The sequence below is a fragment of the Micropterus salmoides genome, unplaced genomic scaffold, assembly GCF_014851395.1.
Source record: "Micropterus salmoides isolate LMB-PRFRI ecotype aquatic unplaced genomic scaffold, ASM1485139v1 Ms_hic_scaffold_6, whole genome shotgun sequence".
NCBI lineage: Eukaryota > Metazoa > Chordata > Actinopteri > Centrarchiformes > Centrarchidae > Micropterus > Micropterus salmoides.
The window spans coordinates 35456313-35480752 of record NW_024044348.1 but is presented as its reverse complement, the minus strand read 5'-3'; the positions used below and the strand labels follow the sequence as shown (position 1 = coordinate 35480752).

At 41.9% G+C, this 24440-nt stretch overlaps 1 protein-coding gene and 1 long non-coding RNA gene across 2 annotated transcripts in view; one reads left to right on the top strand and one right to left on the bottom strand.

The window, feature by feature from the left end:
* The window catches only part of mmp15b (matrix metallopeptidase 15b), a 33061-nt gene extending 8749 nt beyond the window's left edge, over positions 1-24312 (bottom strand). The window contains exons 1-7 of the mRNA XM_038700771.1: positions 23407-24312; positions 14682-14830; positions 14088-14210; positions 13588-13895; positions 8547-8708; positions 7522-7718; positions 2727-2865 (exon numbers count right to left, since the gene is read on the bottom strand). Of these exons, the coding sequence (XP_038556699.1) occupies positions 2727-2865; positions 7522-7718; positions 8547-8708; positions 13588-13895; positions 14088-14210; positions 14682-14830; positions 23407-23526 (1198 nt within the window). The 5' untranslated portion in view covers positions 23527-24312. The remainder of the gene's footprint in view (positions 1-2726; positions 2866-7521; positions 7719-8546; positions 8709-13587; positions 13896-14087; positions 14211-14681; positions 14831-23406) is intronic.
* Positions 23605-24440, top strand: LOC119889873. The gene is made up of 2 exons (XR_005442168.1): positions 23605-23697; positions 24310-24440. It is a non-coding gene; the product is annotated as an uncharacterized LOC119889873 (long non-coding RNA).

The window sequence follows — 24440 nt, the reverse complement described above, 5'->3', positions numbered from 1 at the left end:
TTCAGTGACCTAAAGATTTGATTCCTTCCTGCTGTGTAACTACTTTCTAAAGTCATAACAGTGGTTTCTATTAGAGTTGGGCTTGTTTGGGATGAAAACTGTAAGACCTCTGGGTAATACAACAGCTGTGTAACAGGAGTGGATGAATCCAATTTTGCATGTTACTGTACTGAGAAGTCTCTGATGTTCCCATACTTACCAAGCCTGGACCACATCTTTCAAAATCCCAATATGCCATAGGTTGTCCATTATTAAAAAATTCATTCAATCTTCCATCCATCCATTTACCCTCAATAAATATTTTCCCCTCAGGCCTTTTATCAATACAAGTTCGAACTCACTTATTTGGAAGTTGGTAGGTTGAACTCGGGAGTCCAAATTGAGCGCAGTACGCTCAATTTACAATTTGTACAAGTTATCTTGCTCAGTTAGACTCAGGTAATTACACTTCACTACAGCCATGCCTCACTGTTATGTACTGTATAGTTACAACAAAATTAAATCTGGTATCACACACTACACTGCCTCACTTCATTTATATATAATTATACATATTGACTGAAGCTTGCTAGACTACGGATGTTAGGAGTGGGAATCACCAGAGGCCACTTGATATTATCACGATACTTATGTCACGATACGATATTGTTGCGATTTAAAACATATTGCAATTTATTGCAATATTTTACCTTTTTCCCAAATCCAAATTGTGTCCCCGAAGGAAAACTCTTTTTCTAGTGGACTGAAAATGCATTTTTATTAGTGCCAAAAAACAAAATTCTCATGTACAATTTATATAATAAAAGATCGATACTTGATGTTCGTGTTACTATACGATATTACTTTGCAAAATATCACGATACTATGCTGTATCGATTTCCCCCCCACCCCTAATGGATGTAGACCAGATGGTCATCTTGGGAGATGGAGAGATCTGCTAGCTAGAGCTAGACTGACTTGCTAGCTGGCCCACAGAATGCCGGGAAAAAAATTTTTTAAATAAAAAATCAAGTCAGCCCTCAAAGCATCCCCAAGAACAAGAACACCGTGCAAAACTTTGGCCATGACTGATGATGTTTCCATGAGAACACAAGTGCAGACAGAATTGCAGATTGAGAAAGTCCTTCTGCCTTCACACTAACAGAAAGTGAAGTGCTGACTGATCTGGTTGGTCTGTCAGACATCCCACTGCTGTGTTCGTCTCCCCCCTCTCTTGTGCTCTGAGGTCTGCCAGTCTTTCCTTCCTATTCCTCTTTCATCTTCCTTTCCCTTTGTATTTACTTGCTAATGGCTTGCAACCAAGTGTCACACTGAAAGCCTTGCTGATGACATCATCCTCCTCATCATCAACAGCTGCCCCAAAGCCTGTAGCTCCCAGAGTCAAGCTGCATTAAACACCGAGTTCTCCATTTTTCATTCAACAACTTTATCCACCGTTATAAAAGACAAGCTGCTCTCAGTGACTCACAGTATAAGTAATGACCTGTGCTAAAAGAGATTTATACTCTGCAAGTAGAAGACATTACCGCTGCTTTCTTTAAGGCGGTGGGGGTATGTATATCTTCAACATTATCTGCAGAAGATGAAAAAGGTTCCAGAATCTCTTTTACCATTAAAATATGAAAGCATTACATCATGATGGTTTGAAATTACCATGGAGCATTATAACTGTATTTAGGTTGTAAAGAAGAAACCAGATGGTGGATGGTCGCCTATGCAGGACATTATACGTAAGTTAAAGGCCCCGGTATACTTGTGTTCCATATGCTTGTTATACGAACCCTGCACTACTCAGAAATTGCAATAACGAAAACAAAGAAGAGTTTTTACCTTGTCGAGCGGACATCTCCCTACAAACAGTATGTCGGACAGACTGACTTATGATAAACCTGGATCTTGTGTTAAACCACAGCCTCCAGTGAATCCAACTATGATTGTGTATTGGCATGGCAGAGTAAACAGCGCTGCTTCACTGGAAACTGAATCTAAACACTGGTGTTGTTTGTCATTGCTGCTACTTGCAAGTTTGTATGATACTTTCCTGCATGCTGTGGGGAAGCTGGTACCCTTAATAGTACCCTTAATTTCAAAATTGGGCATCTTCTCAAAGGCTATTGTTTCTACTGGATGTCTGTCATGCTCTAAGTGACAGCTAATAATACCAGAAGAAGTTTATTTAGAACAGGCCCAGGCCTGTTTTTACAGCAACCAGAAACGTAGATTAATTCCCTAAAAGAGATAAAGTGGGGAGATAAGTGCTGTTTGCTAACAAGAGAAAAGGGGTATGAAGAGGTGAATGTGTGTCAGTTTGATGATCTTAGGTGATGACTTTTGTGAAAAGTCTTGAAATGTATCACTTAACAATTGTAAAATACAAAATCAGCTGTTTCTGACTTTAAGAATGTACACATAGTGAAGTACAGACCAGTGTGAACTTCAAAGCAAGTACACGAAAATCAGTGGTAGGTAGGTTTATTGTCACAATATAACAAGTTATAGAGTGAAATTGTTTTTTGTAACTCCCTTCTGCTACATAGGAGACAATTTACATTAATAAAGAATCAATTGTCAAAAATGGTAAACAGAAATAAACTATCATCAGAAACTATCATCAGTGGAGCAGTGCTGAGGGTGAATTAGAGTTTAAGAGTCTGACAGCTTGGGGGAAAAAGCTGCTCTGCAGTCTGGTGGTGGGGCAGCAGAAAAGCGGTATGTTTGCTGCTTACCTTTAAAGAAGACGAACCTGCCGTCGTGTCTCTCATAGGCAGCGTCTATGTCTCCAGGTAGACCCCTCCAGAAGTGACTGATGGGCATGGGGTAGTTATCCAGAACCCTGTTCTTACGCACCCGCCAGAACCAGCGGCCCTGAGGGGAAAAAAATCCAGCATGTTTGAGTTGAAAATTCAGTAATCTCTCTTTTTCTCTGTTTTTCTAAATTCCACGCTGAGGCTCAAAGCCAAGAAATAAACCCAAAGTAAACCAATGCCCAAATAAGTTTAAAACATATGGCTTCATATCTCATTCTAACTGTACGCCTCTACTCTTTCAAAACAGATGAGGTGTACATGCAGGATGGGAAGGACAAACAGATAGCTAAGTAGGGGTGGGCAGTATTGTATAGTATTCGTCACCAGTGTGACGTTCTGCCACAACATAGATTTTGCAGTACCATCATTACATAATCAGAAACATAATAAAACAAATACTGTGGCTGCAATAACATGCAGGTAAAGGTACTACGCACATACTTATAGAACTGGAATTACATCCAGGCTATAAAAACCAACATAAGTCTTCATCTACTCCTACAATCTGAGGAAGTGAAGACCATGTGGATTAACTTCCTTTTTGATGGAAACAAACAACAACTGAAAAACAGTTGCTATTGTACTCTCACAGGATGGGACGATGTTGGACTAATGTTGTCATATTGAGGGACAGTCAAGAGAAATTCAGTGAACACTGAGCCTCATTTGAAGCTGATTAAATAACCAGAGTAGTAGGTTAGATGTGGGTAACTAACTTCATACCGCAAAGCTAGCTCAGCTGGCTTTGTTTTTACATGAAAGGTGTAAGGTGCTGGTTTCCACATGCGTGCATATGTTGTGTTCACCTAACAGCAGATTCAGTTTCTTTTTTCGTAGCTGGCTGTGATGTAATGCTCACTTACACACTCACAGCCTGTGCAGCAGATTTGAGATGTGACTTGAAAATCGACAGTAACATTTGCGAATGTGGGAAGAATCTGGTGAGAGAGGCAGACAACAAGTGCAGCTGTATGTGAGTCTGTTGCCTCAGTATGTAAATATAATTGATAGACATGCCGTGTGGTGCACTGAGGTTGACCGAACAATGTAATATACTTTGGGTTTTCTGCCAAATAATTGCTGTTGAGATGCCTAATTACACCCCTTGTTTAACTCATCTACTAATTAACTTACATTATGGAGCAGGCTACCCCTCCCAAAACACATGTAGCCCTATATCTTATCACAGGTTCCCTTACTGTGATATAAATGTTAGGTCATATCGCCACCCCTAATAGTAAGAAAGGTATTCACTTTTTATTAGTCAACTGATTTGTAGTATTTGTCCCACTGAGCCGGTCAGACAGCAATGTCATAATGCTTGATGGCCCTTATGTCAAGCAAACTGAGCCCTGCAGGATAACTAGACCAGAACGTACAATAAACTAACAATAGCGGAACTCTAGCAGGCTAATAATAGTCAGTCTACGGTCTGGTGGATTTATCACATCCCCTTATTGCACTCTCTGTTGATCACAGCCTGCCCCAAGATCACTTTTATAAAGAACTGTTTGATTTCATTGTCAAGTCAGCAGCACAAAACCAGGGAAGTCACTAGTAGCATGTTTTAATCGAAGCGCAGAAAGACACTTCTGCTTGTGAACATTCATATCTAGTGTATATGCTGTGCACACAAGCCAGCAGACATATTTACACCAGAAGCCCTCGGACTCATTCATAAGTGGTGAGTCAGTAGTCCTGCCTGTCCTGGATAATGTAACAGTAAAATGCTCAGCGCTGCTTCTTTCTGGCAAGCACACCTAGTTTTGTCCTTCACGCAGGACGTGTTGGCAGAAAGGACAGCGCGGCACGGTATGGAATGGAACAGAATGGAGACGGGTTGGCGTGAGCCGAGAGAAACAGAACAGGGCCGAACCGAACAGACTGCATGCGCTTCGATTTGTGTGGTCTGACAGCTTCTTGCATTGACCAGATTACGAGTGAATTCACCATATTAGTCCTCAGCAGAACAGACAGATCTCAGTGTGGGAGTTTCAATATTGAAAGCAGCTCAGTGTGCTCTGCTGGTTGTCTTTATGTCCAACCTCCTGAAGTGAATAAAAGAAAGGAGACATTTCCCAGCAGAATAACATCCCCTTACTTTTTTTAATGGACAAGACACTGTGAAGAAGATAGATAGAGTGGTACTCATGTGCTACAGATGACTCCCACTCACACAGCACATAAAGTAAGTCATTCTGCTTGTAGAGAAGAAAGGTGACCATAGATAACTACAATTTCTGAACAGTGGAGGCGTCACTTACAAATTGACATGTGGACAGTTTGAAAAAGAAACAGTAGTCTAAAATGAATCCCAAACCAAGTGCTAACTGACAATAATAGCAGTCGATGCTAGCTGATAACATCTGGAGACTGCAATATCTGAAGTGCTTATGTGACTTGTCAATCTTCGTGCTTTCTGACACACTCTCTGTCCATGAGACTATCAAGAAGTGAAAGAAAAGGGCAAAGGAAGTCACAATGCTGCAGCATGTCCAGCCTTTGTCTTGTTTCTCTCCTCTATGCATGGTGTTTAAAAAGTCTAAAATTAGACCATCTTTAATGTTTCTGTACATGGGATACATAGCCAGCAAATTCTACAGGTCATCTGTAATTTGAACTTAATGCTAACATCAGTATGCTCAACATTAACATGCCAAAGTTTAGCACGTTTAATGTTTACCATGTTCTCTAACTTAGTTTAGTGTGTTAGCATGCTAACATTTGCTAATTACAATTAGTACATACATATAGTATTACAATTAAGCACACAAGTAACCAGCTGTTGTCCAAGTACAAGCAAGTACAGCTGCGTGCTGGTGGAACTAGAGGAAAAGTCAGGGGAATTTATTACGTTTCATCCTCTGGGGGCCATGAATGGCTGAACAACATGTTATGGCCAAACATCTAATAGATATTTCAGTCTGGATCGAAGCGGTGGACAGAACGACATTTCTATCCATAGAGCCACACCACTGGCATTGCTAAAAATGAAGAAACAAAGCAGTGAATATAATTAACTTTTGGGCTCAGCTGCTATGAAGCAGATGCAAAAAACATGTAGGTTAATGATAATTACATATCAAAACTACAAGCCTTTGATTTAGCCACAAATTATACATTTTACTATTTGGCACTAAGTAGGTGTTCCTTATATAACTTTTCAGACATTACATGATACTGTATTATAATTGTTTCCACAAAATTGTACTAATCACTAAAAGTACAGGAATTGCTTCTGGCCTGCCCTCAGTCTGATCAGGTCATTTGTATTAGTTTAAGAACCACTGGTAGACATGGAAAAAGTTAATTTTGGACACTGATTAATGCTATCCAGACTAGCTTTATGACAGCGGATGAAACCTAAGAACACAGACATTACTGGCTGAGATGAAACCCAAGAGCACAGATATAATTGTTTGACCATGTGCAGCACATGTCAAGGCAGCTGTATGCCTGCTACTGCTTTTAAGTATCAAACAAACAGTCCGAGATCTTTGTGTGTTTGGAGGGACAGGGCTCTGTCATGTTCTACTCTATGAAAACATAGAAAACAAAAAATCCCACCCAGAAATCTATTAAAACGATTGTCATAATCAGTTTTGCAGAATTACTTCATCAGTTATGTTTTCAGCTCTATGTTGTTCTATATTTCACCCTTGACACAGGCTTGTCAAAAAGCTTTACTGGGCTCCGGTTAGACGTGTTTGATAGTTTGAAACTGTTGGATATCTTCAGCTGTTTGAATCCCTACTGGTGGGGTTCACTGTTAAATGCCAACATTGCAGATGTCACAACAACATTTGTGAAAGTGAAGGCTCCTTTAAAGTAAAGCCTGGGTGTTCTCTGTTCAGCCCTATCTAATATCCGCAAACCTCTTCAGTGTTCAGCACTGCCAGCACTGGACACCTCCTGTGACCTCTCCCACCGAAACACATCATTACTTATCTTTGTAGAGCTGCATTAGGATAGAGCCTCACTGAACAAATCCTGAAGAGGAGAAAATACACAGGAAGAAACTTGAGTCCTATTTGGTGCTGAAATTTCAATTAATTCAACTTTGAGAGTAACCACATACATTCCTTACATCATCGACACTGACAAGGAACCATTACCTCCGCGATAGGCGAAAACACAGTTTTATAATAAATGAAAACAGGACTGAGTTGCATTATATAAGAAAACCCTTAAATATTTACTAAATAATAAAACCCAGCTGACAGCAACTGCAGCCAACAGCAAAATGTCCAGTACGGGCAGACAGTTTTCTGCGACGTATCTCTTGAAGGTAAAATCCAAGCTAATAGCTTAGTGCTGCTTCAGCCTTTATGAATGTTTTGTGTGGGTCCAGAGGCTCTTTAAGGCAAACACCTGACCGCACCCCACCCTTTTAACAGTGTTGCGACTCATAAAAAACACTGGCCCTGTTGGTTTACAATCCACAAGGACCTGATTGAAAACAGACCCCTTGTTGGCAGTGTACACGCCTTTTGTCTCAAACTGATTATACAGAAAAGAATAACTCATTTATTGACACAGTTAACTTGCCAGGGCAGCTCCTCTGCTGGTAGCCTACTGAATTTCCAAGCAAGGACAAGTAATAAACCATTGTGAAGATAAACATATCTCTTCTAATGTTTCATGCTCATAAATTAAACCAAGCTAGCAGCTGGTGGCTGAAGTTAATAAATATCCTGAAGCAGGAACTATTTACCTTGAAAACAAACATCTCTCCTCGGAGCATAGCGACCGTGTCAAAGTTCCCCTCACAGATATTGGGTCCATAGTGATCTGGTCTTTCAGTGGTCCTAGGACGGTCAGGGTGCCGAGGAGGTGTCTGAGGCGGCCTGGGCTCCGGGCGACGGGGTGTCACTGTGGGCAGGGCCTGAGTGGGGACGCTGTCCGGTTGACCTTCAGCGAGAAATGAACACGGTGGGTTTAAACCTGTTATGCATGATGAAAAAATATAGGACTGGCTGCCTGAGGAGAGAGAAGATCCCACAAAACGTCAAGCTTACAACTGCCTAATTCAAATGAACGAAATGAAGACTCAAAGCTGCTTATTTTGATGATAGACAATTTGAAAAACCTGACAAGCATAGAACATTTCTGAAAATATGCTTATTTGCTTTCTTGGCCAAAAAAATAGATGAGAAGATTGATATCAGTGTTATCTACACTATGTTTAATACAGACAGATACAGCAAGGAGATGGTTAGCTTAGCTTAGCATTAAGAATGGAAACATGACAAAACCGGAAGCATTGCTCTACTCAAAGGTTAAAAAGAATCTCCTCTAAAACTCACTAATTAACACGTTATATGTCTGAATCTCTGGCAACTCTAAAGTGACAATACAATTTCAGGTTACTGTTCCCGGCCAAGAAATAGTCTGGCCCGTAAACCACTACTGTACTGATTAAACAAACGAGATATAACGTGTTAATTAGTGAGCTTTCCTGCTCCCAGTCTTTATGCTAAGCTAACAATCTCCCAGCCGCGGCCTCATAATTAACAAATGGATACAAACGCGTTATTGATCTTCTCATGATAAAAGATTTTTTTTTTTTAAGTTAAGTTAAGTTAAGTAAAGAAAGTTGCATTCTTTGACAGAAAATGCAGAAAAAATTCAATTAAAAAATAAAAAATTTCAAATCACTACTTCATGTCCTCATGATTTAACATGCTGAGGATTACACATACTGGACACATACTGGCCATCATCCAAAAAACATCGTACCATAGATCTGCTGTATGCCCCGCCGATCATCATCAGGCAACTGGAAGTCCTCAGTCTCCATCCATTGGTAAAACGGAGCCATGATGGCCAGGGGATTGTTGGAGTGCTCTAAACCCAGGGCGTGGCCCAGCTCATGGACTGCTACCAGGAAGAGGTCATTACCTGAATAGAAATGATTGAGCAAAGACACAAGTTAAGGGAGGGAGGAAAGTCAAACAATATGCACTTCATTTCTAGAAAGGAACTCTTTGTGTTTGTGTAGAAGGACAAAGACAGAATACACATGTCCCTCTGCATTCATACATGGGTGTCTTATGAAACACACACACAAGGACTGCATATGCTGCAGGCCACAGAGAACAGAATGTCTTAATAAATCCATGCAGTCAATGTATGATATGATATGTCAAAAGAAATCTGTACAGATCACAGAAAAATCACACACAGGCAGGCTAATGACTGTTGATATCTATCAGCAGTCATTTCTTACATTTCTAACTAATTAAGGGATGCTGTCCGCTGTCGCTGCGACACAACAATTACATATGGACAACATCACGCAGCTGTGACACACTGACCGCTTCATCAACTTCCTCTCTACATAAAGGGGCTTCTTACAGATGTCTTTGGAAAAGTAAGACCAGAGAAAACCTGGCTTAGAATTGACCAACATATTCCACAAGTTCATCTCTGAAGTGAAGCCAGCACACATGTGGGTGCTTCCCCTCAGTCAATACCTCTTTGTTGCCTCGCCCTGCTCTCTGTGAACTTTGAACTTGCTAGCAATTTTGTCTGGCCTGATGGCCCATGCTGATAGGCTAGATTTGTGCCACTGACATCATGCTTTTGGGGGACTGAGGCTTGGTGATGTCACTGCTGTGCATGCAAGGGAAGAACGGATACTCTGGATGCCTTTCCTTGTGTGTCTCCTCATTTCCTCTTTGCAAAGCATACAAACACACACACAAGGACACACTCAGTTCCTCTTCCCTACAATCTGTAATTCCAGAGTCACATGAATGTCCTCATGGCTTACTTAGCTGCAACTTACACTTAAAGAGAGAAAATGGCAGAGGGTAAGACTAGAGTGCTAGAGATAGCTGAGGATGAAAAAAGGCAAGAGGGAGAGAGACAGGCAGAGCACTGAGAGCAGATAAAGAGGCCATTGTGAGGTAACTGTGACAACCATTCAGTTCGACAGAGGAAAGCAAGCGTAAACTTCAAAAGTCTTGGCAAAGTTAGAAGTTCAGTCAGTCCATCTATTGCTAATTTAGACTACCATGCACACACACACACACACACACACACATTTGTCATTTAAGTCCTACTTCAACTCTTCTCTCTCTTTGTTCACTTGTTTACCATGTCTCTCACCTCGTTCATCAGCAGTGAGGGGGACTCCCCGGTGAAGAAAAAGCACACTAAAACAGCACCCTGACAACCAGGAGGCACTCTCCAAGTTTGCACTGACTTTTGCCAGTGACTTACTCACATTAGCCTCATCAGACCACAAAAGCTTCTGACCATTTACCGATAGTGGCCTACAGCATTTCATCTGTTTAAGGTGTGTTTGAGTGTGCATGTCAGCAAGTTATTTGGATAAAGCGTAAGTGCTGTTTTCGTAAGAGCAGCTGTGCAAAAAAGGCTGATTAATCACACTGTGTGTCACAAGGTTTCACACCAAACATGTTTAGCCCGATAACATAACTGAGGTCAAGGAAAGGGAAAGAAATGCATTTGTTTTTTTATCGTCAATTAAGGCTGAACAATTAATCGTTTTTGAATTGAAACTACGATTTGAAAGAACGCGATTAAAATGTAGGTTAATTATACATCTGACCCCTTTTAAAACCTTTTAAAAAGTCATGGCAGTTACAGATTCATTCTGTTGTCATCCTTGTGTGACAGACTTGCTAACTAATCACAAGCACCATACACCTGGTAAGGTCCTATCACCAATCAGAGCGGGCACAGGGCGTGTACATTTTACAACAACAAACAAAACTAGAGGGAAATTTGAGATAATGGCATCAGGTGAATCGAAACAGACAGCGGCTGTGCCGCGGTTTTGTCCGGCATCAACTCACAATGATGTGTTTCAGCAGTGGAGTGTTTAGCCTGCCCTACGTTGTTGACGTGTTGTTAATTTGTCATTCTGTGTGCTTCAACTACCGGTAACAGCTCTCTGTGAGCCTGTTTTGCTCCGCTCGGCTACATCCACATAAAGCATTTCAGAATAAGAGTTTTTTGCCTGCCTGATTTTGCTGACCTGTTCAGATTTTGTTAATTTGTTCAGTTAACCTTGCTTTTTGTGCTTCTTCTATGGTTAAGTAGGTTACATAGTTAAATTGTTTATTTTTTGTCTCTTTTAACTGTGTTTATTGTTGATATACGATCGGGAGTGTGCGCAGGGTGTTTTATTTTGAAAATCGACCGGATTCTCTATGCCGTTCTGTGTCTGACTTCCTGCCCGGATCATCTGCTCTGTGCTGCTTGACACGGCTTCCGTTAAAAATAGACTTGCAGTGAATACTGAACTTATGCTAAACTTAAAAAAAAAATCGCAAATCGAATCGTAAATGCAATATCGGGCCAAAACGTTCAGCCATCATATACATTTTTTATGTGTAACTATTGATCCCTTAGCTAAAGACAGCTTTTGTTTGACCCCATCCAAAAGGAGGTCAGAACTGATTCTGCTTTGTGTTCAAGGACACTTGGACTAACTGAGGCTGCTTCACGTCTCACCTCTTAGTTTATACATTTCTACTGATTCATGTGAGATTAACGTACAATCTAATTTTTTTTGTTTGCACCAGCATGAACAGTTGTAGTCTGGAGGAATATCCTCAACAGTGTAAACCTAAAGATATGTATTATATTAACAATGAAATAAAACAGAGAAAAGAGGCAAATCTTTCTATTTGAGAGGGAAGAACCATAGAATGTTTAGCATTCAAGCAACATTGTTGTTGTGTCAGATCTAAATGACTGAGCACTATCACTCCAACAGCCAACTGAGATTCGTTTGCAGCTGGAAAAAAATACAAAATTCAAATTTCACAAAGGGCAGGGGCTACGTTTCACCAATTGCGCAATTGGAAGGCAGTAAACATGTTACATGAAGACTGTGATCTGTGAAAAGTTCAACTAACTGGACAAGAGTCTAATTAAAGTGAGACAAGATTGTAATTTGTTTGTCCTCTGCTTTTAAGTTGTGTAAGTAGCGTGGTGCAACAAAGGCAGCAGTCTACAGATCTCCCCGAGTGGAACACACTCCCACTTACTGTGGCATTCCACCGTCTCTGTGATCTGTCCGGCGACACATCCCACACACAGCTGATCACACAGATACAGACACACACATATGGTTGTACACGCGCACACACAAAGTTTAGCTGTCTGTGTCTGCTTTGTGTACGTAGATAACCAGGCAGGAAAGCCCATTGTAATAAAAAAAAATCCCTCTCTAGTCAGCAGGGTTAATGGAGGCACAGCAAGAAGAGGAACTCTGAAGACTCATTCTCAAAATTCATAAAAATGAAGATATTTTCTTAATCCTCACTTTTGAATATGATTAGTTTAGTACTATACATTGGTATTAAGAGTTGTAATTGGGTTTAGGGTTCATCTTGAGGAAAGTGTAAAGGTTAAGCATGAATGATTGAGGGATGAGGGTATGTTTAGGCAATGAGTTTAGCATGGTGCATAGATCACAGAGTTCATGGATTAGTGTATGTCAGTACACGTTCTTAGCAACATAATTGGGGGCACGTTTGAGGACTATAAGGTGGTGCAGTTGGGGCAAAGATTTTGTGACAACACCAAGTGTCAGCTTTGATCTTTTACAGAGGTGAATGGAGTAGCTGACAAACGAGAGATGATGTAGTTACCATGCCAACTCTAGTTAGGTGTGATGGGGACAGCTGTTTGCTATCAATTATATAGATCCATTACAACCTACGCAACACAACTTTAGTGGTGCAAACTGCTCATCAGCTGAACAGTCACAGAAAGGACCTCGTAACCCAGTGGTCGGCAATAAGCGGCCCGCGGCCCAGTCAGATTGCTTTGATAGCAGAAAAATTCAAAATAAATAAATTGATAGTGGCAGGTGCTGAAATAGATCTGTCATGACAGCAACAATTACTCACATAATCGCTTCCTCTTACGTGATTGTGCAAAATAAAACCGTGAGAATGTTTTTTTGCAGCAATGCTTCATGTTGAGTTTATTGAGAGCTTTTATTTTGGAAATTTCTGAAGGACATTTGAAAGAGTCTCTGGCCTGCTTGACACACCTCTGAAAAAGCTGTCAGTAAACGTGTGATTGGATTCCTCTGAATTTCCTCAGGGAAATAAAAATAAGGTTTATGAATGTGGATCAAATGAAGGGACGCACACACACACACACACTGCAGCACATGCTTTATTGTGAGCATGCGCAAAAGTGTCCTTATACGCTAATCAATTTGTTTAACAAGGGAGGGGGAAAAAGTATGCAAAATGTTGGGATCGATCACACAACTCCCCCAACTAGAGTCCGACTGAGCTAAACGTGCACATGAATATCCAAGGGTTTGAAATAATTAAACTATGCTCTGGCCCGCCATGTAGCGGCTTGAAAAAAAATTTGGCCAGATGCCAGACTTATTTGCCGACCCCTGTCGTAACCCCTCAATCCTAAATTTCTACCTGAAAGTTAACAAATGACTTCCCTACACCATCCATGATGTCAAGGAAAAGCTTCATAACACAGCAATCTGTCTGTGTGGCTGCACACACATAACACAAACTACACACCAACTCAACTTGTTCAGCAAAACACCCAAACAAATCCATATAAGATGATTATTTTTAAAGCCCTAGAAAGGTGTTTGTTGTAGATTAGTATGCTTGGAACATCATTTTCTTTCCCTGTCCTTTTTATGCTTTCTAATTATTTTTCTCTACAGCAATTGGCTGTCGCTAAAGGAAATTACCACTCTCCCTAAAATCCACAATTCAATAGACATTACAAATTATACTGACAGAAACTTTACCTTGTACGTTCTGGTTTCCTATGGTCCATGGTTCATCCGAGTCAAAGTGTGTGTCCCCACCCATTCCAGGTCCAGGGAAGTAGGCATGAGCTAGGAAGCCTCCCTCCCCATCAAAAGGAGAGCTGTCTCCATGAAATCCTGAAGCAAAGAAGATCATGATGTCGGGCTCCTTGCGGCGTCCATATTTGATCTCCTGGTAGGGGATTTCGTCAAAGGTCAATGGGGTCACCCCCTCCCAGACTTTAAATGCCCGTCGGATGGCTTCGTATGAGTTATACTCTCCAATCTTGGGAGTGTAGTTCTGGATACTATGGGAACAAAGAGGGGAAGAGGGAAAAAAATCGCATAAAGGCTTGTGTCCCATATGACTTTCAAGTAAAACATACCCCTTTGTGGATTCATAGGCAGCTTTCAGTAGCCAACAAAGAAAAACTTTGGCACGTAAAGTGCGGCTGAGGCAGGTTAGGTTTTCTTTACAAAGAGAATGTTGTTTTTGTTACCTGTAAGTGAGGTGGCTCTTGTTCCATTTATGTCCGGTGAGGGCATAGCGCTTTCGCCGCACGTTGGTTTTGATCTGGCCTCCAAACTTGTCAGGCACACCGCAACGGGGTCTCTTCATGGCGCTAAAGGAGTTGAAAGAAGTCAGGAGTGGGCCAGAGATATGTGTGTGTGTGAGTGTGTGCATGTGTGTGCGTATGTGTGTGTTGAAAGGAGGGAGCACCCAAGAGAGGAGATGAAAGAGCGAAATACCTTTAAATCCCTACTTTCTCTTCTTGATGTATATGTAAGTGTACCTGTGAGCTCCCTAGTACAGCCAGGCTACTGAGCAGTTCCTCTCAAGCAACTGAGGAGAATGTGCTCAAAGGCAGTTACTGAGGAAGGGGAAACACTACTAACTCTTTTATACCACTGAGGACTTGACCAGCTAAGCCTAAAATTCTAGGCCAAATCATAATCTTAAAACATTCCAGGGACTTTGCAAAACATAAAAGTAATAATTTAACTAACGTGTAACGTAAAATGTGTCAGGATTGTTTTTTGTGAGTGTGAGTAAGTCTTAGTGTGCAAAAACATCATAGTTAAGCCCTGCTGACCTGATGGTCTGAGGGTCCATCTGTCCGGTGACCTCCAGGCTATAGAACCGCTGCATGTCGCTGATGGCACTGGACAGGATCTGAGCTGATCGCATGGTGGACATCTGTCTGCTGGCCTGGGGCAGGTAACCATACATCCTCAGCCATGACTGGAGACACCAGGAAGAAAAACATAAAGGAAACTGTTACTAATAAAGAAGTATCATCTATTGTAGGTTTACATAATGAAAGTTGACAGCAACAACTAAATAAGATATACCCTAATACAGAATATATAAGCATTGCATTTATTCATTTAGCTGACGCTTTTATCCAAAGCGACTTACAATATGTGTCAGAAGTCGCACACCTCTGGTGCAACAAGGGGTTAAGTGTCTTGCTCAGGGACACATTGGTGTCTCACAGTGGATTCAAACCCGGGTCTCTCACACCAAAGGCAAGCGTCTTAGCCACTGCGTCATCACCACCCCATGTTCACAAAAAGCCTTTAATCCTTTGCTTTGCTTTCTTGCATTTTTTGGTACAATGTATTCTATTGTGCATTGGGTTGCATTTAATGTTTTGTAAATAAAATGGAGAAGGCAGTTTCAGTCCTGACTGAGAACACCATGAGGCCTTCTGTATCCGACTGGGAGGGATGGGGTGGGGGTTAATGACAGACTTGAGGGAGAAAACGTGATACTTGACCCAATCACAGATGACGCAAAGTCTGTCCCACCTGTTATGCAGAAACCTAATCTCACACGCACGCACACCATCATTCCCAGGCAACCACTTACATACTGGGTAGTCCGAGATACTAAATACGCCTAGACATGGACACGCATGGTGGTGTGGGTAATGTAAAAAGGGTGTGCGCCTGAGTGTGCATGTGTGCTCATGCACATAGCTGTGTGAGCGTCTGTGTGTGCAGGTCTCAAGTTTACGCCCTTCTTTCACAATGTAAAATACTACTTGATAATCTGTATTTACTTATCCACGCCTTTAAAACCATAAGAACAAACTCACCTTTTTCAATCTGTCTCTCTCACCCACACACACACACAATGCACACATCTTTTAAATATGAAATACTGTGTACTAATATATAAGAGCTCTGGTCACATTCATCTACTGCCCACCAAATTGGTTAGCGGAGGTGGTAAACCCCCACCCAGATAAAGGGTTTATTTGCTGTACGTGTGTCCTACACAAACAAAATGTCCCCACAGTCCAAGGAAAACAAATTAAAAAGGGTCTCACAGGCCGTCCTTGATTTACTCTGTTAACCCTCTGCCTGAGTGTGCTGAACCTGCACAACTGCAGTACGACTGGATGTAATGAAAAGGTCAAAAGTAATTGTAGAGACCTGTGCTCCTTGTTGAATTTACCCACTGATGAGACGAACTGATATCAACACAGAACTCCTGACATTAAAAATACCATCCCAGTTGGTGATATCAAACCTCAGTGTAACTTCAACCCGAGCACTTTGCCGCCAACATTGCCAGCTGGCGGAAAACAATAATTTGTCTGCATGTGTCCTTCCTCCACCACTAGACCAGTCCTTACACTGCTGCTGTGATTAATTATCGTGAAGTGAACGCATAATGCTCGATCGATCAATCACTGTCAATGTACTGAGCTGAGTCTGACACATCCTGATGGCATCTCATCCTTTGTGATCAATTAAGGTAGTAGATGACAACTGTCTCCCATTAAATACGTGGCCTTTGTTGAAGCAGCGCCTCCTCTCTCTCTCTGAAGGTTAAGGTTTTAAATCATATCAAAAGTGTATTAAGCTCCTCTGGCAGCAGTATGTCCTTCAGTGACCTCATTTGCCAAAAAATGCACCAAAATAATAAAGGTTTTTGTTTTTGTTAGGTTTGTTCTTGTTTGATTCCTCTTCCAGTTAGAAAACATATTTATAAAAATATATTTTTTTAATTGAATGAAGGTTCAAATTTAAAGCTGAGCATTTATTCAAATTCAAACATTCGTAGGGAAACACAAGTAACTTAAAGGTAGAGTGCCGTGAGGCAAATCTCTTTGGTACTCTACACCTGAGACCTCATGTCTTTATAGTCTATCCACTGGACATCAGGAGGTCTCGGGTGAAAATCTAAAGTGTTTGAGCCCTCAGGCTTTGGAGCGATGGGCCTGAGGAGCATCAACCTTCAAACCACAACCTACAGTAGCTCACCTGGTATCCACTCACAAGCCTGTTGTGAAGACATAAGAAGGACTGTAAAGGTTAGGTCTAAGGACGCTGTTGATTCCCTGCAGGAGTGTCTCCATGTCATAAACTGGGACCTTTACCTTTAGGACCATGACGAGGACATTGAGATTGTCTCCCCTTTATTACAGACTACATCCATTTTTATAAAGTCTTGTACCGACTAAAAAAAGGTCCCTTCCCAAAAAACAAACCCCACATAACTAAGAAGAATGCCAACATCCACACCTCCCCCACCTCCAGCGTGCCACTCCCCTGAGTCCCCAACAATGGATGACACATCACCTCAACCCTAACCCCCACTGGTTAACATCCCATCAACCCCCCTCCCAGCCATCACCACACACCAAGTGAGGAGCTCTTCAGGCTCAGGTCAAACAAAGCAAGTGGACCAGATGAGATCAACCTTAGGGTACTCATGTGATGAAAAGGTGTTTTACAACGACTTTCAACCTCTCCCTGAGTTTAAAGAAGGCACCTGGGATACAAAAGACCTTCTGCGTGGCCCCAGTGATGAAGAAAGGAAGTTCCAGTGCTCTTAATGATTACAGAGCTAAAGAACCATGGTAACTGACTTCATGGATCCTCTGCAATTTGCATACCAAGGACGCATTAGAGTGGAGGATGTCCTGTTCTTTGACTTCTCCAGTGCTTTCAACACCATCCACCCCTGACTGCTAGACAAAATGCTCTTAGCAATGCAATTGCATCCTGACACCATATCCAGCTACAGTATGTCAGCTGGGACGGCAGCGTCTCTGAGGTGGTGATCAGCAGCACCTGAGGAATCACATATCATCTTCACGCAGTATACCTCAAATTTCCTCAACAATTCCTGCCACAGCCCAAAAGCACTTGTTCCCATTCAGGTAGAGGACGTAGAGGTGGTGGACACATACAGGTACCTCGGTGTCCAAATCAACGACAAAACTAGACCGGACACACAACACAGACACCCTCTACAGGAGGGGCCAAAGCAGGCTGGTGTTCTTGAGGAAGCTGAGATCATTCAGCGTGTGCAACAAGCTACTGAAGATGAGTCTATGGTAGCCGGTGGTTGTATTTTTTCGTAGTGTATTGTGGAGGTGGCATCGAAGCTGGTGATGCTGGCATGCAGACTAAACAAGCTGGTAAGGAAGGCCCGCTCGTAGGTAAATGTAAATGCTCTGTACTTGTATAGCGCCTTTCTAGTCTTTTCGACCACTCAAAGCGCTTTTTACACTACATCTGCATTCACCAGTCACTCACATTCATACACTGAGCCTAAGTGCTCAAACAGAAACTAACATTCACACTCATTCATACACTGGTGGAACAGCCGCCAGGGGCAATTCGGGGTTCAGTATCTTGCCCAAGGACACTTCGACACGCAATCCCTGACTCCCCCTAGTCAGGGATTGAACCGCCGACCTTCCGATTAACGGCAAACCCGCTCTACCTCCTCCGCCCCGAGCCAAGGTCAGACTAGAAGAGTCTGGAGGCAGACACACTCCACCATAAACAATGTTCAAACACTTTATGACTATCATGACTGTATATTATTATTATTATTATTATTATACAATTCAGAACTATTACATTATACACTTCCTACCGGCTACATATATGATAATTTCCCCTTTTTTTACATTTCATACTAGTAGCACTATTAATATTTAGTAGTTCCTGTAGTTATTATCATATACATTATATACACAACATACATTACATGATAATGTATTATGTTGTATTATACCACTCCACCTAGTTACCTTTCTCAGCAATATGAGGAACTGCACTACGTTGGGAGTCAGTCTTGCACATTAAGCAGATTTATTTTTACTTTATTAGATTTAATTTAAGATTTTCATTTATAGGTACATTTACCTATATATATATATACATTTGCCATTATTCCCTTTCTGTGTTTCACCTTTCTCTTTCTGGCAATGGATGTACTGGTTGTATCAGCTCATTGAATATGTGTACTGGAGTCTGGACGTGTCTCCTTCAACATATTTCTGATCTTGCACAAATCCACCATTGTTCGCATCTTGTTGTCCGACGTACATCAACTTTGCTTGCATTTGCAGAGTAGTGTGTGCACGGCTAGCAAAAGCACCTCAACACTCAGTTCAAACATCATTATTATTGTTTAGAAAGCAATTTTGCTGCCTGATGCGTATATATTTTGTCACGACGCTGTTGTGTTACACATCACGCCTCTTTTGCTTCTAGTGCCCCAGAGTGCGATTTTAGATAGCATGCCAGCATTGTTTGGTCCAGTGTAAAAAAAAGGGACAGTAGAGAATGCTGAACTGGACATGACACTGACCCACCTCTGCCTTTAGATAAGGAAGCTTCAAACAAGCTGACACACAACTATACACACACACTCACAAACATGCACTTCCTGAAACACGATCTGAATCTCTCTCTCACACACACACACACACACACACACAAGCTCACAAACACAGTTTAGGGAGGTGGCAGGGTTCACAAAACATTATTTTCATCTCAAGTAACTTCATGTTTTCACTGTTACACTGTAAATAGGAAAACACCACCAACAACACAGTTCCAGTTGCTAAGCTATGACTGGACCGTCGCTGGTTGGGGAGGGTTTTAGTAAAAGGCCAATTGTTCAGTGTCAAGTATTCAGAGCGCACCTTACCGAATGCTTTGACTTCATCACAACAGCTGCATGTGCATTCAACAGTGGAACAAAACGAAAAATGATAATTGTGTTCTGTTAGATTCCACTAGATTGAGGGTTAGAGGGTTGAAGAAAATAACTGAATTTCCTGAATGACAAAGAGCATGTCCACAAAAGGCAGAAAATCTTTCATGAGCTTATTAGCAATGAGCTGTATTGATTGTTGTTTCACGTCAGCTAATGCTGTTCATGTTTCACGGTGAATGAAGATGAAAACAAAGCACTTGCTGTAATGCACCCACTGACAGTCATCCAACCACAGCAGACACTGTGGGAGAAACTGTCGAGTAAAATTGCAATTCCCATTAGAATTCCAATGAGAGGCTATTTAAAGAAAAGCCCAAGCTACTAGCTAATAGCTTCAGTTTTTATTGCGTAATCTCCAGAATGCGTCTTTTCGTATTTCATCCACATCCTCCCCGCTCCTCTGTGATCAGCATCTCCACATGGTGGTCACTGCTGCAACAGAAAGGAAAAAGGGAAATGCCTTCATGTCTGTTGATGTGTGTGTCTTTGTGTATATCCAGCATCTGATGTTGTCTCGGTCCCTTCCCAGCAAATATTTACAACAGGCTGCAGTCGACCACAAGGGCAGGGCTGCAGTGCTGTTGGGAAGATGTATGGCGGCATCTGAACTTCTGCCGCCCCTCAACCCCATCGTCCAGAACAGTAAAGCACTTCAGTCTGGCTGCTCACCTTCCCTCATCAGCTCAGTACAAAGCAAGTCTGAGACAACAGGAGAAATAGGGGAGTGCTTGTGCGTGTGAGTGTGTGGGTGCGCGTGCACACTAGGCCTCGTGTATTAAATGGTCTTTCAAAGAGTCCTTGAGCTTACCTGCCAAAACCAGACCCAGCAATATACAAGGAGTTGTAAAACCTGCCAGGAGTGTGTGTGTGTGTGTGTGTGTGAGAGAAAAAGAGAGAGAGAGCGTGTGTGTCCACCACAATGTCAGCCAAGATACTAACAGAGCATTTATTCCGAGGCTTGGTCCTCTGCCATCTCTAACCCCTCCAACGTCCTACCAAGACGACGGATAAGTAAATGGAGTAGTGAGAAAGGAAAGACACCCAGACAGACGGGAGGAAGAGAATTTCATTTGTTCAATTTGAAGATTTTCTGAAGCACACACACAGTTAGAGAGACAAATAGACATGCCTTTTCCGCATGCAACACAACAATCTACAAATATGGACAGACATATAAAGCATCCAAGGACCTATAAACACACACAATTTTGCAAAACAAAGGAAATCCCCCCTAAACATACATAAATAAATGAACAATCACCCTAATGCACGCTCAGAGATTGCTCCATGGTGGACATGGAGATAGCCAATCACAGGGGAGCGGGGGTGGGGGGGGTTGGAATGTGTAGAGACAGCACGCTGCAGATTACATGGACACAAGTACAAGAAGAAGAAGGAAATTTGTCAAGTTATGTGCTGCAATATGTTTCTGCTGCTGCACGCTTTTTTCATTCTGTCTCATCATGTTCATGTTGCTTTCTGTGCTCTGTCATCCTCTTTCTCTCCAATTCACACATTCCCTCTCAGAGCTCTCTCTCTTCAGACAAGAGGGTCTATTGTACTTCCTAAGATGTCTTGGAGTTCCAGGCCCAGCATGCATGTGCACTGTGTGTGTGGGTGTGTGTCTCAGTTAGAGAACAGCTGTCACATTCAGCCATCACATGCCGCACAGCTGAGACTGACTGCTGCTGTCAACTTTCTCTGTTCATCTCTGTGCGCATTGAAGTTTAGATGATGTACTTCAGTATGTGAATAAATGGCAGAGTAGGTGTATAATGTTGTATCAACACAATCCAACATAATCTGGGTTTGCTTTAGAGTTACACGCTTTGGAACAAACCAGACAAAGTACATGTTGTGTAATTATATATGTTGATTATCAAGTCCTCCTCACTTACCTGTCCTTTATTTTATACTGTATATATTCCAGCCTTTTGTCTGCTCACACATTAAAAGTTATATAAACTCTAGTATAGCTCTTGTTCTACAGAGAAGCATTCATCAGCCACAGAGACAAAGTATGGTCATCAGTGACTTCATAAAAGCAGAGTCTACCCTATCACAAAGATTAGTGTGCAGACTGTGGAGGTTCACAGACCCTTAAGGAAACAAACAGCAAACAGCATGACTTCTTTAAGGCCTCAAGTTAGGGCTGGGCGATATGGCCACAAATGTTATCAGGATAAAAGTTTTTGGTTCAATCAATATCAATAATTATCATGATAAATTTAAAATCATAATTTATTCACGTTTAAAGGCTCCTAAGCGAAAAACATGACAAACACTTGATGCCAAAAACTGGATCACTTAACAAATCTGAAGTACAACACTCTAAAATCTTTTTAAAGTCATTTTTTGTCAACAAAATAAATACCTTAGTAGACAAATTCCCTATTTTTTGTGATTAAAATGAATTAAATCAAACATTTATTGAACATTTGTTATACTGTTATTGAGGAACATTATATTGCAATAATCATCATTATTGTTTTATTGCACAGCCCTACCCCTACCTCGAGTAACACTTGTAGTTGTGCTTAAATCTAACAGATACAAGCCTCCACTTGTAAGAGCACACAAACATGGGTAACACAATTGTTAAACTATTTCAACTAACACACACACACATAAACACATTTAGTAACAAGTGCTTAGGAATTTCTCATCAGTCCACACCTATGGTCCACAGATTGTGTAAACCTGCCATCTCTTGTCTTAGTAACACATTAGCGTGCACGCACACACACACACACACACACACCACAGCTATGCTAATACCCCATCAGAATATATTGTAACCTGACTGACACCCAGACCCCCTGGTCACTGAGTTTGGTAATGCAAGCTCACCTCTAATGACCTGGTGGAATCTCTGTCTGTCTGTCTTGTCAAACAACACGTGCTGCACCACTAATCACCTTCTTATATGTTAAAATCCGCTCTTATCCCTTAAATTGCCTCTCAAAACAAACAAGTGTGCTGGATGACTGCTGGATAGGTTTAACAAGCAAGCAAGACAAGCTCGCTCACGTTCCAACCTTACACTTAGGGGTCTAAAGACCTTAGGAGCATTACGAACAATAGCCTAACTAGCCACATGATGACAGACCCCACTGGATATCTTGCTGGAGGTTACTGAAAGAATCAGTCAGATCCCAAATAATTCACTAAACAGTGACAATCAGTGCAAGCGCCCATGGGGAACAATATCTTTGCTTTTGTGTTTATCTGACCATTCAGGACTGGGACATAAGAGTGTGGTAAGGGATATTATAATAATAATGTAATTAATATTTGCAACATAAACCAGATGCTGTGCACTGGGTAGTCCTGCATCGATTCTAATTGGCTGGGTCCTGTTTGAAACCATTACCATTAGGCACACAAAAATAACCATTGAATAAGCATAGGCTATATAAACTATATACAAAGAATTAAAGAACTATGGGCTAGCCTATATAAAGAAGTGTTACATTACATTGCTTACCAGAGAAATACCATTTGAATAGCACGGTTATATGGATATTTGAATCTATTTGCCTTGAGCAACGAGCATGTCAAATTGTACTCTTTCTGATGTAATAGTGAATCCCAGCTTTTTGTGGAAGCAAACCGCTGCTTGACACCGTGTCTTCTAGTCTGAAGGGTGCAGTGCTAAAACTGTTTTTGTAAATATCGTCACGTCGTCTCTAACCTCTGCTGCTTCTGGTTTCACCGCAGCTAGTATATAACGAGCATTATTTCGCTCTTTCTTATCAGTAATATTAGCGCTGCTGCTGCGTTACCTCTGCGTTGAAGGTGCCGTCATCCTCCACTCCACGCGCCCCAAGCGCACACACGGACAGCGCGAGGAAGGTTCGTCTCCAGAGCAACCAGAGGCAGCTGTCCCGTGAGGTGGAGGCCATGGTCCTGGTCCGGCTGAACTCTTCGTCCGTCGTGGTTCAGTCTCGACGGTGTAATGCGATGTCTGTGACTCGCAGTATTGCTAGTTTATGCGGTAAAACTAAGACTGCAGTAAACTATTCCCCAGCAAGAACGCTACAACAGCGTTACAGTCTAACTCTCCATGAATGTCGGTGAGTTGTCTTCGCTCATAAGCGAGCCCGTGAGCTTTCTCCTTGATGTTTTACAGTTTTACGCCGTTGACAGTTACTCAGCCTCGTTATCTCTAGCGGGAGTTACCCACGAGAGCGCGCGTCTCGTTTACTTAACATCAAAGTCGTTGCCTAAATAGTAGCTAACCTTGAAAGTGCACTTTACCGAAGCGCCGCCGCCTCTCCAGCAATGTCTAAGTAACTATCAGCAGAGCGGGGATCCCGCAGAAATGCTTCAGTACATTAGTTGCTGCCAACATGTTCACCACCGACCGGGCAAATAACATCCTCTCGTGATAATGCCAAATGAAGGTACCCTGAGAAAGTTGCAAACTATAAAACAAGAACCAAATAATAAGCCCAAAGTTCACCGCACTTGACCGACTCCTTCAGCAGTAATTTAGCGCCCGGCAATGTCGTGTGGAACACGGCTGTTTAAGATCGCGACCTCATTTGTAAACATTTTATTTGACGGTTTGTCTGCCCTCTATATCCAGTTTTCCCTTTTCCCAGGGGAAATCTTCTCTGAAACCGGTCCCTAACTAGTTGCTATTAGTCTTGTCCTAAGTGAGTGGCTCTGTTGTCTCCCTACAGGAGCAGGACGGACAGTGGTCCGCTGTTCGTGGTGTTTCGGCACCTAACGTGAAGATGCCAGCGTCAAGTTTGACAGCGCGGGAACGATGTCTTCCTGTCCTGACTTTCAAAATAAACTTGTTGTAAACATA